At 39.2% G+C, this 16,860-nt stretch overlaps 1 protein-coding gene across 4 annotated transcripts in view; it reads right to left on the bottom strand.

The window, feature by feature from the left end:
• The window catches only part of LOC127580729 (suppressor of tumorigenicity 7 protein homolog), a 129,959-nt gene that overhangs the window by 20,611 nt on the left and 92,488 nt on the right, over positions 1-16,860 (bottom strand). For all 4 annotated transcript variants that reach the window (XM_052034527.1, XM_052034528.1, XM_052034526.1 and 1 more), the window contains exon 12: positions 6,608-6,758. In XM_052034527.1, the coding sequence (XP_051890487.1) occupies positions 6,608-6,758 (151 nt within the window). The remainder of the gene's footprint in view (positions 1-6,607; positions 6,759-16,860) is intronic.

Raw genomic sequence — 16,860 nt, forward strand, 5'->3', positions numbered from 1 at the left:
ATTGCACACGTTAATTTTATCTTTGCTCATGTTATCCTGTAACTTTAAAACTTTATTTATACAGCACGGTAACAAGCCCTTACGGCCCAACGAGTCTGCACCACCTATTTAAACCCATGTTAACCTACCCATACATATTTTTAATATGGAAGGAAACTGGAGCACCCAGAGGGAACCCACGCAGACACGGGGGGAGCATACAAACTCCTTACAGACAGCGATGGGAATTGAACCCCGATCACTGGCGCTGGTTGCAATGGCGTTACACTAACCGCTACGCTACCACACTGCCCTTATGGTGAAACAGAGCAGTGTGACGTAGAGCAGTAAGATTTACCTAAAAACAAAGCTTATCCAGCCTACAGGATATTTTCAACTAGTTTCAAGATTTCAAACATCTCACTGAACAGCTGATTGAAGAAACCACCACAGGCAAACAGTTGATCTAAGAGTAAAGAATGAAAAGCAATGCTTTCAGCCAACGATCTTAGAATGGACAGAGTGGGCCAATTTTCATCTCTCCCTCCAGTCAGAGCCACTCTCGGGCACCCATGGTATTTTGGAACCCAGTGTGTGAAAGGAAAAGAAAACCAAGAGGAAAATGGATGGTTAGAATTAGAATGGAGGCAGGGGAGAATGCCATCACTAAAATGGATGGCAGGAAAGGAGGAACATGACATACACACACACAAAAAAGGTATAAATGTGATGGTATGTGTGCCAAATAAGCAAAATTGTGCTTTTGAGTAAGAATAGCCAGATCCAACTTTCCAATGTAATCATGGTTTAGATACAATTCGCTCTCTAATTGTTGCACACAGATCTGGTTTCAAAAGTTTGTGCGCAGATCAAATTACCTAAATGTTAAGTAGTCAGCAGGTTAGAGTACACAGAGATGGAGATAATACATTGGCATGAATTGAAAGTTGATTATTGACAGAAATAAAGAGTGAGAATAAGAGGTTCTTTCTCAAGCTGGCAGATCGCGACTCGTTGGTGCCGCAGGAATTGATGCTTATGCCCCAGTTTGTCACAATCCAGATCAACAAAGTGGGTTGGAGAGTAGGGAAGAGGATATAAAGACACTTTGGGAGGATAGAGACAAGCCAAGTGAGTGGGCAAGAGCATGACAGATGCAATACATGTGGGAAAAACGTGAAGCTATTCACTTTGCTAAACAGAAAGAAAAGCAGAGAATTTTTCTTACATGGTGAGAGACTGGGTAATGTCGATGTTTAAAGAGACAGTGGTTCTAGTTTCCCCAGGAGGAAATATACTCTCAACATCTACTATGTCAAAATGGCTCAGGATCTTATGTTTCAATCAAGTCCCGTCTCACTGTTCTAATCTCCAGTGGATTGAAGTCTCATCTGTACAACCTATCCTCATAATTCAGTGGGCCTTGCCTTTCCACCCCTGCTGCTGGACCATGCCTCTGTACTGCCAGACTCTTATCTCCAGTCTCGTTATTGGGTTACTTCTTCCACAATTGCACTACTTCTCCACTCGCACCATCTCAATAGCGAAAATCTACTTATTTGCCTACTCTGCCAACAACTGCAGATAAGGATGCAAGTTTCAAACCACGTTATCCTAGTAGCTCATACCATTTGAAAAGTCAGAGCTCCGAGTCACGTGAGCAGAAAACGATTGTGAAAGGATGCTGGCCATGTTTCAAGAAATATACTTTCCTAGAACTCAAGTTCCCACAAGGTTCTCATATATTGGTATGATTTATGCACCAGATTTGACAGTACATCTGTGCGGAGAACTCACATTTTCAAATAGAATGTCCGCACTTGCACCCAAGACATCACGTTGTTGAGGCATCGATGTGTCCAGAAAGCAGGACAAGAGTACAATCAGTGCTTCCTCTTAGTTAGTGAAACTCCTAGCTTACCAACTTGGAACTAGAAATTTTGGTCATCTGCTCAAATGCTGCCTGTTGACTCAAGTGTTAATTTTTGTTTGATAATTTCCCCGAGATAAAACTAGGGACATTTGCTATGATGAAGGTTGTTCCCACTGTCTTATGTTCCGTGTCCAGTATTTAACATGGAAGAATATCTTCCCAGGCCACCAAACTTTTGAGAATTACAAGCTGAAGGTATTAGCCCACTCCAAATAAAAATGAGCAGCAGAGAAGCTAAGGAAAGAACTTAACTTTTCCATCTGCAGATGATTCTTGTACACAAGACTCATCCAAAATACTTGGGTATTATTCGAGACAAGATTCTCATAATATTGGCCTCATTTAACTAAAACTGGTCACAAAGTCAAAACAAGAGTAGCCTTGGTCTGGAAGTTCTGCTGCAGAATACTGCTCTGGCTCATGATCCTGTAGGTGCCATACGAAGAGTATAGGTACACAGCTAAATGCTGCCACATTGGCAGTGAGGGGGATCCTTAAGACCACTCTAACTCAGTGGATGCTAGTGTGAGCTCACATTGCTCTGCCTGTCATTCATAGTGATTTCAGTATCAACCATGAGATGAAAAAAAGGTAACATCAATCTCCCATTTCATAAAGATTTGCAAAAGTACCATTAAAATGTTTAAAATCCTGGGAAACAGCAGCCAGTATCCATACTATGGCCACAGATAGAAGAAACTGTGGGGCATGTCCACTGCTGGGAACATCTCCTCACTGATTAATTAGAGGTTCCTGACTTCACCCTCTCCTAAGACAGCTAATTACCCTAAATAAACTTTGTACAGACCAATGATGGCATGGCCATCCGCCCCACAAACAGAAAATGCGAGATGACCCAAAATGCACTGAGGCCATGAGTCCCACGTTATGAAACAAATCACATCATTAAGATCTACTGCAGAGGCAATCCACTTCTGTACTTGGCATATCACGAAGCCATTGAGTGGAGATGGCTTGACACCCCATTGAAGGTCAAATGAACACTGATGATCAGCTGCAGGGAGAGAAAGATTTATAGAAGTGCATTCCAAACCATGAGGTTGGCTGGCTGAAGAGATTTGGCCCCAGTGACAGGAGGAAGAGGAAAAGGAAAGTATAATGTGTTTCAATAGAGAGAAAGCATGGAAAAAGGATTGCAAACATGTATCCAGTTGCAGAGGTAGGAAGGACAAAACCATAGGAGGATTTAAATACAATGATGAGACCTCTGAGGTGCTAGGGGAACAAGAAGCCACTGTAGGTCATAAAAGAAACTGAGAGATCACTAAGATGCTGACTATTGATTGACTTTGTATATTTTCTCTGTTAAGGCCTGGTTTACTCTGCTGTTGACTAGGTACATGGAACTTGTTTGGGAAATATAAAAAGGAGGATCTTAGAGGCAGGGAGAGAAAAGATTTAGGAAGTGGATTCCAGACCATGGGGTGTAACAGGCTAAAAGGCATAGAAAGAGGAGACTTAGGAAGTAGATTCCAATCCATTTGTGTAGCAGACTAAAAGGACAGCCCCTAATGATGGGAGGGGAAGAGGGAATACATTATATAGGAGTTACGAGAAAGGATAGAAAAAGGATTGCAAATATGTGTAAGGGTAAGCAAGAATCAAACCTTTCCTTCAAAATCTCAGTATCTCAAGTAAAACCAAGTTAATAAGGTAACTCTCATATTATTACAAGATGTATAGACATATTACCTAGCAGTTTCTCATGGAGAAAAAAAAGAGATTTAATTTCCTAGAAACTGGAGAGAATGTACAAATGCACCCTTCTTCCACTGAAGATATACAATTTCCAACTAATTCATGTGTACATAACAATACTCTAACAAATGCATTCCACATACAATGCATCTGTTAGCACATACTAAAAACCTCCCAATAAAACTAATCCATTCTAAAGAAATTTTTTTTACAGCCGTTGATTATCAGTCATTAGGATTAAGAAGAAAAGGCAATGAAATTTACATTCTAAAAATAAAGTCTCCCCATCCTCCAAGGCAATCACCTACCCGCCCATCACCCAACCAGCTAAAGTTACCTTCAATCAAGGTTTTGAGGCCCATGTTTACAGTGCCCTTGGGCTTTGTGTACAGGAAGGAAATAGGAGTGTGTTTATGTGGAGAAGAGTGGATAGGTACTGATGGGACTGCCTGAGCAACAGTGATTTATGATTATTTGTTTACAAGAAAGGGGATAAGGTGAATATTTGGAGATAGGATATAAAAACAGCTTAAGTATATCATCACAGCTCTTCCCCTCCTCCAAAGGCCAGTTTAGATTTTTTTTAAATGTTTAACATAATATTGATTCATTTGATATTTCTTTTCCCAAATCCATTCCCTATCTGAATATAAACCTGAGGTTGACAAAACAAGTGTAACAAGATCCAATTTCTTTCTCGGTGGAGGTGGTCTTCTCAGCCCCCGGGCCAATAATGATCCTTCAGTCACCATCACTAATGTAGCGTATCTGCTCATTTCTATATGTGGGGAACCAAGATGTACTCAAATTAACTGCTATGTTTTCCACATTACCGCATTCCCATAATAACTTCTCTTCAAAAGTGTCACATTGCTTGTGAGGTGCTTTGGGACATGTTGGGGTTATGAAAGACTTAATATAAATGTAATTTCTTTCTTCTTAAATTCTGGTTCTTTGCACATACACAGATCTGTGTAATGGATCCTGTGGAAATACTCAATCAAAAAGGGACTAAAAGTTCTCTCAGTGAGCTGACCAAAATCATTTCACTTACTGTCCTGGCCAATACCACCAGCTGAATTCTTTCATTTCTGTTTGTGGGATTTTGCTATGTGCAAAAATGACTGCCAAGATTGTCTACAAAAAATTGGTTTTTGGACTTTGACATAATTAATTTATGTGATGCACTTTGACATTTGTGACATATTACGTAAATGCACAATTTTTGCTAATTATTTTCTTCCATGCTAAAATTAATCAGAAGATAACAGTTTATATGTTGAAAAGGCTTTTGATGAGTGGTCTTTCTGAGAAGTATTGACGGAGATTCTTCTTTGGGGAACCTTTATTTCATGTTACGTATTTTTTATCATCTCTTGTTCACTGTATCCATCACTGATAAGGTTGGCAATTATAAAAGGAGGGCTATCTTAAAAACTCCTCACTTAAGATGAATGGAGCAACATTTAGACCAAGCCAGGTAAGGGTGGTAGGTTTCTTTCCTAAAGGATACTAGTGCATCACTTTTTTTAAGCAATAATCATGGTTAATTTTACAAACACTAGCTTCTATATTTCATTGCTATTAAATGAGTTCAAATTCACTGAATGGTACTCTGGATAATTGCCCAGTTATTAATTCAATAACATAACCACTTCATTCCATTCTTTTGTTACTGATCACAGGCGATCAGTCCCAGTAGCAGTCTGTTCAAAGGTGTCAGACAGGGGTGCATATAATCCCTGCCTTAGCAATGGGGAGCATTTACTCAGATATCCAAGGGTTCATAAGGATGGGATAAAAGGCTTCTCTTCATGCATGGGATATCTGCCTGCATACATCTTACATCAGCTCTCTTCCTTCAGCAGTTTGGTCACTCATCTGTGTAACAGTATCCGATTAGTCATGACGCCAGGTTTTGGAGACTGCATGATCAAACTACATCATAACAAAACGTGTAACAATATTCAATAAACCAAGCACTAGAAAGTGATCACTGAAGTTTCTGGATTATCATATAACTCAACTGTTTCATAAGTGACCAGGGAAAAGAACATGTAATCCTGTCTGATCTAAACGTACTCTTATCCTGAGTAATTACTCCTAAATTCTTTCAAGTAGGCGAGCAATAAATAATAGCCTTGTCTGGTCACCCATATCCCAAAAGCAAATTTAAGAACATCCTAAACTGAAAGCCTTGAGTTTGAGTCAATTTACCATTTCATGATATCAGCTGCTGGAATGGCTTCAGGATCTCAGTTTCTAGACATTACTGCTGTTATCTGCCTTCTGTAGCTCAGCTGGGGATACATGGGACTATACACTATCTCACTCTCCTTTTTAAACATCAGATTTTAAGCCTCAAATGACAAATGAGATGTATGCAAGGTTTCCTGTATTTGAATCTTATTCCATGTCTGTTAGAAAAGACGTGTATTGTGACCGATGATAAAGCTGAAAACTAGTCTCTATAATTAATAAAGAACGGGTCAGCTAAAATGAGGGCCTTAGAGATTGGAAACGTCTCAGCCTTTGGAGGGGTCGAAATTCAAAGTATAACAAGAGAATTCCAGAAGTTGCAATAACACCATCCACACCTTCAGTTCCAAGCTCATTAAAAATGGCATACACAAATCAACAAACTTATTGCAACTCTAAATATTGCGGTTAAAATGTGAACAGCCAGCAAGGCTAGAACCAAAAGTAAACTACTAGCTCACTTTTTCTTAACCAAAAGAAGGTCTTAAAGGTCTTGATCGAGATTATCTCCTGATCAACAAATCTCCAAATAAAGAATCACATGCTGGAAAATAATCACATCAGACAGGTTTATAAAGCAGGGAAACCCTTTGCATTCAGTTAATCTTCATTACAAAAACAGCATGAGACTCGTAGTGCTCAGACGATCCAATTAAACAAGATCACTTGAAAATCACACTGAATTAGTTTTGGCACAAACAGCAAAAGGATACTTACTGCCTTCCCATGTGCAGTGCAATAGGTTAAGAGCCCCCTCCACTCTCTTCCAATGCTGAAGGTGAAAGAAAGCATATGCTATTGCTTCACTGTCTCCCCGCTTCAGAATGTGTTCCGGTGGCAAGATTAAACTTTTCATTTCTAGTAAATACTATGGAAAAATAAAGAAAGGAAAAGTAGATTATAGATAATTTAAGAAAAAGCAGTATAAAACTGTAACCATCTTTAAATGTATTGGAATGGAAGGAACTACTTTCACAGATGGGAGGTATTATGAAGAGGGAGAGCTTCAGAAGGTACGAACATTAAAAGATTATTTTCATTAATTTTCACACTGAGCTTGCATGGAATCCCTCAACCTTACTGTGGATATTTTGGGCAATTACCGTACTTCTCTGGTATAACTGCAACTTTATGCCAGTGAAAAATCAACATCTATAGTCTTGAAGCAATCTTATTCCTTCACCCTCTCAGGTTTTTAAATTTTTCCAACATGTTCACTTTTCTAGTTCTTGAATTTCCCCACTTTGCATCCCTCTCCTGTTCCTCACGTCATTCCATACATTCATCAAGGTTCTGGGTTGCCACCAAGGGCCACATTATGCAGAGTAATAGTAATTCCTAACAAATTTATTTGGTCTCACAAACCACAGAGAACAGCAGTAATATAAAGATATTGACAGTCTTGAAAACTTCATTTATATTACATTTATTCATTTAACTGGTTGCCTGCCACAGATCTTTATCAGTTTAGCTAATTCCAAAATCTACTGCCTTTGCATAAAAGTAAAAATAAAAATAAAACTTTTTACTAGGTGTGGGCAGTGGTTCCAATTGCCATCTAAACTGAACAAACTCTTATGAATATATCAAAAGTTGTATATGTCATCAATTTTCATACTAGAGCAAGAACTTTAGAATATACAAACTTTACAATATCAAACATATGGACACTGTTAGAAGCTTCTATGCAGTGTGTTTAGGGCAAGGTGCATTAAAATTAAAGTATAGTGTAAAATGAGTGAGACACTACACAGGGTATTGTTAAAATTACAGCATGGCATAGTACTCTGTGCCAGTCCTATAGGATGCAGCAATTCACTTATAGCCTTTCAATTTCTGCTGCTGGAATGTTTAATGCTGTAATCCACTTCCCTCCATCAAACACGTATTTCATGGGAAAACTATCCAATTTCACGGTTTGCCCTTACTACTCCCTGTGGCAAAGTATTTCATGTTCTGAAAACTCTCATCATTCCACATAATCTTCCAGCCTCTGTCTCTACCTCAGTCCTCCCCTCCCCCCTACCTGGCTCCATCTGTCCCCTATTATTTTTCTCTTTACCCGTTTTTACTTATCACCAGCAGCCGCTGCTTCCCAACTCCACCCCACCTCCTCCACCTGGTTCCATCTACCCATCATTCCCCCTCCTCATCTGGTTCCATCTATCACCTTCCAGCCCCTGCCTCATCCTTCCCTCTCACTTCTTGTACTGGCTATCTCCCCTCTACACTCTCAGGCCTGATGAAGGGTCTTGACGTGAAACAATGACAATCCCTTTGCCTCCAGATGCTCCCTGACTCACCGAGTTCCCCCAGCAGTTTGTTTTTCCTTCAGATTACAGCATCTGCCATCTGCATTTCTTAAAAGGCTGACTGAACAAATTTCTAATTTAACTCCACACTCTTTTAGTAACATTTTAATCTGTCACCAACTCCTAACGGTCATTGTTTGGATCTGTTCCTATGGACTGCCTTGCCTTTATAATTGCTATTACATTCTCTCTCAATTTGCAGCGTCTTTGGGGAGGTGGCATTACGGAGTGGCAGTATTAGAGGAGGAATACAGGGAATTGCATGGGATAAATAGACTGTGAAAGTGAACTTGCATTTATATAATACATTATGCTTCTTGTGGGAATTCCAAGCACTTTACAGTCAATTAGCTACTTTTGAAGTTCAGTCACTACAATAATGTAGGAAGCTTAACAGCAAATATTCGCAGAACAAAATCCATTAAATTGCAATGAGATAAATCATCACCAAACTTGTTTTAGTTCTGTTGACTGAGAGATAAGTATCGGTCAGGTCACCAGGAGAATCTCCTGTACTTTTCCAAAAGTTAGTACTGCAAAATCATCCAAAATTCCAAACCTCTGGGAGTGCAGCACTCTCTCAACAAAATGAAATTGGATAAGTATTATAAAGTGAAAATTCTGTGGGTATTATGGAGAAGGGTGGTGAAGTGCGGGCTAGGTAAATTCCTCTTCAAAAGAGTTGGCACACATTAGAGGAGAAAAGGTTTTTATCTCTATCGCATTTTTCATCACTTTAGTCAACTCAAAACACCTTGCATCCAATGAAATACTTTTAATGAACAAGAAAAGAATGTGCATGAACTGAATGGCCTCCTTCTGTAATGTACTAGTTTATGCTTCTGTTCTACGTTGCCTTCAGTATTTAAAAATTCTAATACTCCACTCAAGGATTACACCCTCAAGTCTCTGGTTGATATCCATGTTCTTCTGAGTTAGAGCTGAGGTTAACAATATTTTACTTTACTAGGTACCATCTTTCAGATCGTAAACTAGGATACAACTCCACCTTGGAGATTGTGGCACCAAACTTTGGAAATCTGAAGACTAAAAGAGGTTTGATACCAAATAGGTGGCCAAACAACTGTGCTTAATTAAATGGTTAACGGTCAAATTATATGCCAAAACAAGTTTCAAAGATTTAAAAAAAAGAAACTGCTCAAGGAACTCAGCAGGTCAGGCAGCATCTGTAGAGGGAAATGGACAGTTGACGTTTTGGGTCGAGACCCTTCATTAGACATCCTTAATTTGAGAAATACTATTAAAGCTGTAATATGTGCACTGCATAATCTGGCAAGGTGCTTGCTACTTAATCATTGACATCTTGGTTAACTTTGCAAGGTGTATTTGACTTCTGCATTGCCATTATCAAAATCTACACCACAGAAAAACGCCATTGATTCCAACTGTCCGTTAGTGTTTATTTTCTATATAAAACCTCCTCCCTGTCTAATTACCTTCCTATTCGATTCTGTTTCCTGTGTTGTCTTTTGTTAACTGTATACATCAAGTTTTCATTTAATTTTACCAGTGTCGCCTGTTTCAAGCACTCCTCGCCTTCTGTATAAATAAATTTCTGAAGCGATGGCTCTGGCAGGAGCCATCTTTTATTTAACCTCCATTTCTTCAGGGCTGGGCCACAAATGGAGTTCCTCCAACCAATAGAATCTTTTCAAAATCTTGAAGACTTCCTACAGTTTTCTCATCACATTCAAAATCACATCCAATCCATGCAATTTTTTCATCATTGTGGGCGTTTTGGTCAGCATGGACGAGTTAGGCCGAAGGGCCTGTTCCTGTGCTGTATTACTCTACAACTCCTATGATTTCACACATTCTCTATCCTCGATAATCATGCATTTAATCTTTCCAGTGGTGTATTTCCAGCTCAAATGGGTGGTGGGCACAGCATAGCCTGGGAGCAGAAACCTTGCCTAATTTCTTACCCAAGGTGCAAAAGCTAGCACAAGGATTCCAACCAAATTTCTTGAAATACACATAGGAACTTTCTCATCTCTTAAGAGAAACATAGTTAACGTTTCAGTTCAAAGACTTTTCATGCATACTTTAAAGCTATCAATTCAGTTTTTCTCAAACAACCCTTCTTCACCTGCGCCCACAATGTAGAGTAACTATTTGGCAGGAGTGTGTTCAGATGAACTTTCTTCCAGCTCAACCCACCCTCTTTACACTGATTATACCCTGTGTGAATGTAGAAATATTTACTCCTATCATAGAACAGTACAGCACAGGAACAGGCCCTTCAGCCCACAATGTTGTGCCAAACTAATCAACTTAATGATGCCTAATTAAACTAATCCCTTCTGCCTGCACTTGGTCCATACCCCTCCATTCTCTGCATATTCATGTGCCTGTCTAAGAGCCTCTTAGACACCTCTATCGTATCTGCGTCCTTTGCTTTGGGTTGTGTAGGCTGGGGTGTGAGGTCAGTTGAATAAACAAAATTGACAGCTTTGAGTAATGCATGAAGAGTCTTCAAACTAAAATGTTAATTAACTCTGTTTCTCTTTCCACAGATGTGGCCTGACCTGCTGAGTATTTCTGCAATCTTTATTTTTATTTTAGATTTCCAGAACCTGCAGTTTTTATTTTTATATATTTTATTGAATTCAGTGCCATTTCTCTTCCAGCATTCTGATGAAGGGTCTTCGACCTGAAACATTAACTCTGTTTCTCTTCCTACAGATGCAGCTTGACCTGCTGTGTATTTCCAGCATTTTCTGTTTTTATTTTTTATTTTAGATTTCCAGCATTTGCAGCTTTTTGATTGTGACTAATGCATCTTGTTTTGGGAAATGTCACAAACGATAGGATTATTTACTAATCCGTTTTTCACACTGAGAAGTTTCCAGATTCATTTTCTGAAGGAATGCACTCAAGGTTTCTTCGACCCCCTTTAGATAAAGTAGATTTACTGCCTCAGTAAGTTCCCTTGGAGCATTAAGACCTATACTCAGGTGGCTAATACTGACGCTAATCCTTGCTAATCCCCCTTCAGTCTGTTTTACAGAGCAAGGATCACTGACGGACATTTAAGTTGTTGTGGGAAAGCCTGCCTGAATGCCTGACCTCTGGTCTGACTCCTCACCCGCTTTCCAGTGCTTGTGGCTTTGACTGCATTATGCCATTTTCTTGAGAACGGAAGCCAAAAAAAACTCATACATTTGCTTAATTAGGCTCAACTGTGCACAACAAAATACAGCACCTTGGCAAGGGGGTTGAGGAATATTTATGAAAATATATTAGACCACTCATAAAAAATGCACTTCAATTGCTGAATTATTAACGCTATAAGAATGCCAATTTTACAGTTACTGATTTAATCAGAAGCAAAAACATCCACTGAGATCACAAGATAAAGGGGTTCCAAATGGAAACATTTGAAAGTTTTGCAATATTAGTGTGCATACATTTATACACAAGAATTCTTTCGTTTTAAGAAAAAAAAACTTCTCCCTCATAAGCTCTTTTCTCCCTAAAGGCACAGTGGGTGAGGAGTAAGACACACTATCTGAGCCTGTCTGTGGCTAAAGATGTGCAGTGCTTGATCAGTCATGCACGCAACAACCAATTTCACTCTGCAATTAGCTTTCTCTGCTAACACTGTATTGAGAGATGGGCACACACTGGGATAAATACAGACCCTTCAAGGTTACAGTCATTCATATCTACTTAATGAAACAGCTGTATTTGTCGAAGATTAGACACTCAAATCCACACTCTGACTCTCAAGGCTGCTGCTTCCCTACTTTATACCTTATTACCACAGATGTCTAAAACCACCAAAAGGGGCTCCCAAAGGGCATATCTCATGACCTCCTACATACTGTGTTATTTTCACATCCTTGAAAAGTCAGTGATAAACAGACATATAGTTTAGGGAAAAAGAATAAAGCTCTGAAAAAACACCGACTGAGATACCGTGTCAACGACTCGTGCTCTTTGCCGACATGTGCATAGCAAGCTCTCTAATTACTTGTTCCCTTTACTATTTCCCTTTTGTTATTGTGCCAGTTTAGGTTGGTGAGGGGGTAAGTGGGGTGTAGAAGAAAAGAACTGGTCTTTGGCAGCAGCACGAGACCAGCAGGCCATTTTACACAGTGCCCAATTTTGGTTTTCAATTCATTAGCAGCATTGAGTACAAATCAGATTTTATTAGTGCACACTCACATCATATCATCAACACAGTTAGATCACATTACAAGATGACAATCAGGGCTTCTATTGTGAGGAGTAAGACACAGGCACTCAGTCCAGGCAACATATTACAAAAAAATTATAAAGCTACTTAAGAAGTTGCAAAAAGATTTACATGGATAATATGAGAACTGAGAGAACATATTCATCAGAAAAGATTGAACACACAGGGGCTCTTTTTTCTAGAGCAGAGAAGGTTGAGGTCTTTGAAGCTAATAATAAGATTTGATAAGATAAATATACAGAAATGTTGTCTTTGGGCGAGATCAAAATCAGGGTGATCAATAATCCAAAGGGAATTCAGAAGAAACCTTTTTACCCACAGTATATTAAGAATATGGAATGTGGTACCATATGGAATAGCTTAGATGAATAGCAAAAGGAAACTTGATAAATACTCTTGGAAGAAATAAGAATTGCATACTGATTGGGGTTAAAAAAAGATGATATTTGACCACAGCTCAGCTGGACTGAATAGCCTGTCTCTATGGGGTAAACTGTATGAAACTGGAGGGTGGTCCACAGAACTGCTGCCAATAGGAAAGAATTTTGCAACAAAACACTCATTAAAAATTTGAAAAGTTACCCTCATATTGAAAAATATTTTTAAATTGCTTCATTGTTATCTTGGCCTCACTATCAAGGCTAGTATTTAACATGCATTTTCCAACTGCCCTTGAGAAGGCGATGATTAGCCACCACTTTGATTACTGCAACCCATTTTGGTGAAGGTACTCCCACTGAGATTTGAGGGGAACTTTCAAGTGAAAGTGATCCTTTATAGCTGCTGTTCTGACAAGGTGCACAGCACTGCATGAAAATACAGCTTATTTACATTGATAGTAACAGAATAAATATTCCCCAATTAATAAGTGCTTCATAAGAGCAATGATAATCATGCTAATAGCCTCAATGAAAGAGTGGTTCAGGTTGTTCAAAAGTTTGGGATGATTTCAGAGAGGAATATTCCATTTAACACATTTCCTCTCATCTCCCTAAAATTCACATTCACTCAGTGGACACTGACTGATTATAAGCTGGGAAGGTTCTGATTTACATGTGCTGGCTGTCCTGAGCTCAGTTAGGCCAAGCGGATGGGTGGGAAAGGAAAATCAGCCATGACTCTCACACTCCACCTATTTCATGTACCCATCTTTATGAACTTGTTTGGATTCTGTATGTGGACAGACTGTGTATTGTAATGTACTGGTTATACTACTGGACTAATCCAGAGAACGGGAGTTCCAATCCCACCACAGAAGTTAATGATTTTCAATTCTGTTTCTATACGTAACCTATCCTACACCAACACCCATGACTCAGAACAATATCCTCTGATCTCCAAATTGGCATCAAATCAAGACAACTAGTGATATGTAATAAGTGCAGGTATTGGACCTTCATATCCTCCAGAATGAATGAATACAAGCTGACAGCCAAAAGAAAGTTATATGATTTTTATCCTCACAGTCTAGGAGATTCTACCTTGGGCTTGCTGGAGGTTAGGACCTACAGTATGACCTACCAGCTCTAAACAACCACTGTGCAAAAGCCAATGGACAGACTCAAGCGCACAGGTTAAAACATTTCCTTCTCATGCAGCATTCCACATACAGTTGTCCTTCCAAAGAGCAGAAGATGATCCAAATGGTCCATAAGATTAATAAAATGAAACGCATCCTACTTCGAGCTGCAAATACAAGTCAGAGCAAAATTAATGTGCAACTTCAACTTACTAGCCTTGATGCTCTGCTCAGCAAAGTAATGCACAAGGCAGAATCATTTAATGGAAACTCAAGAAACATTTGTGCAGGACTTTGTATGGTCAAATGTATTAGGAAAGGTCTGACAAGCACAGATCCTTTGGCTATTTGGCACAATGCTCTTATTTAGCCACAGAAGCTTCTGGGGAAACAAGGGCCCTTTAAATCTCAAGATACAAAGTAGAATTAGGTGTAGTAACAATGCGAAAGTTTTTTTTTTGCACGTTATCTTAGCAACAGAGCCAAACAGAAAGTCAAGAGTTACAACATTAAAATATCCCAGATGTATTTCAATAATGCCATGTTTTACCCAAGTTATGGATTCGGCAAAATAACTAAGGAGAAATATGTACATGGTGGAACTATTTAATGGAAACACTGTAGAGAATTTTTGCAGGATTTGTGTGGTGTAACTCATTAAGAATGGATCGAGTTTGACAAGCCTGGATCCTCTGGCTATTTGGCTCAATCCTCACACTCGAGCACAGGAGCTTCTGAGGAAACAAGTGCCTTCAAATCTCAGGATCTGAATTAGAATCAGATGTAGAACCAATGTAAAAATTGGAGCCATGACTCAATAAATAGATTTTATGGAATTTTTGGCTCACCATTTAAAATCTAATGATGACAAAAATCATTATAAACTTTTTGGTACACTTCTAATCTATTTTTTGAAGCTCACTCCACAAGAATGAGGAGACGGCTACTTTAAAATGGCACAGGATTTTCTTTCCCATTCCCCAAATACATAGTAGCCTTCCATTTCTTCCAGTCAAACAAGCATCCCAGCCAGTGGCACCTTCTGGTTCTAATGCACCCGGTAAGACCATTCAATCAAGCTATTGAAAATGTAGCACCACCATCATCAAGCAGCTTTTCCCTCTCTGGAACAAATTTAAGCAATTTGGTCACTTTTCTTTTTATCTGTTTGCTGCCATGATATTCAACCCAAATGAAATGCATCACCTCACAACTCATAATTGTTTTTGGCATCATAGAATATTACGGCTCAGCTGGAGACTATTTACCCTTCATACCTGTCGGCTTTTGGAAAGAGTTTTCCCAATTAGCCTGACTTCCTGCATCCCACCCAACCTCTTATCCACCCAATGATCCTGTAAATTTTTTCCCCTTTGAGAATTTATCCATTTCCTTTCAGAAAGTTATTACTGAATCTAGTTTTCCTTTCAGGCAGTGCAACCCATGATCATAACAACCTGCCGCATGAAAGGAACTCTCATATCCCTCTGGCTCTATTGCCAATCAGGTTTTGTGAAGATTGATGCCTGCACTGTTATTTTACTGGCAGCATTGAAACAAACAAGTTAGGGGCACGATGAAAGCTGTGGAAAGAGGAATGCAAACAGCAATTAGCCAATCGGACACTAATATTCACTGAGCAAAGCATAACTTTAAGACTAACCACTTGAAATCACACATAAACAATGTTGTACCAAATGCTCATTTCTTATTTTGAGCTGCAAACATATTCCAACACCATGAGAATAACTACTTAATGTACTTTTATTTTCCTGCAGGTTTGGCCAGAACAAAAAAAGAAAGTCAAGAATTATAAAATTAAAAATTTCTGTATGTTTAGACCTTGCTGTTTTATACAAATCCCACATTCAACAAAAATAATCAAACAGAATTATGCACTAGACGGAACCATTTAATGGAAGTCCTGAAAAGCATTTGTGCAGGATTTGGCATGGTGTGACTTTAAAGCTGATGGATAGTTAGGTGCTCTGCTTGTGCAACATAAGCTAAAGCTGGAAGCTATTAGTGGCTGGATGGATAAAGATCAAATAATTCTCTTTAGACCAATTTGCTGTTGGTCATTGCGCGAACATGGGGGGGGGAGCAGAGTCAAGCTTAAGCAGAGGCACAGGTGCTGTCAGCCCTATTGATGTTGAGCCCCCAGCTCCTGCTGTGACTACGACACAGCGGATTACACCATCCGCTCCAAAAATAAGGCACATCATGCAAAGTATCTGTGACTGGCAATGAGTACCAGAGAGGAAAACAAAAAAAAAGAAAAATCGCCACTGAAATGAATAGCTGGCTCCAGCAATATCGTGAAAGCAGTAATGCTTTCTCGAAACAGTTTCACAGCTGGATTAATTAAGCACCTTGTAAGCACGTGAAAACAAAATCCCTTTCATCCAATACAGTTGCAATGGTATGGCATTTTTCTGTTCATTGTACAAGTCTTTGGAAACATCCAGCTCCATCCGTTCCACCTTTTCTGCAGAAGCTATTCCAAAGCCAATTAGCAACATGGCTAAAGGATCAGCTGAGATTCAATACCCTCTACAAGAAGACATTTCTCTATACCTCAGTTTAAATAATCAGCCCCTTAATTTAAGACCATGTCTCCTTGCTCGAGACTCTCTCACAAGTGAAAATATCTCAACATCTATCCTGCCTTGCCCCTTCCTGATTTTATAGGTTTCAATAAAACCACTCAGTATTCTTTTAAACTCCAGAGAATACAGACTCAACCTGATTAGCCTCTCTTGATAGGACAATCCTCTCATCCCTGGAATTAGTAATATTGGAGGTAGTCCAGAAGAGCTATTTCCTTAGGTAGAAGGACCAAAACTGTTCGTGGTACTCCAGGTGCAGCCACACCAACACCCTATGCAACAGTAATAAAACTTCCCTATTTCTAGAC

The sequence above is a fragment of the Pristis pectinata genome, chromosome 20 (genome assembly GCF_009764475.1).
Source record: "Pristis pectinata isolate sPriPec2 chromosome 20, sPriPec2.1.pri, whole genome shotgun sequence".
Lineage (NCBI taxonomy): Eukaryota > Metazoa > Chordata > Chondrichthyes > Rhinopristiformes > Pristidae > Pristis > Pristis pectinata.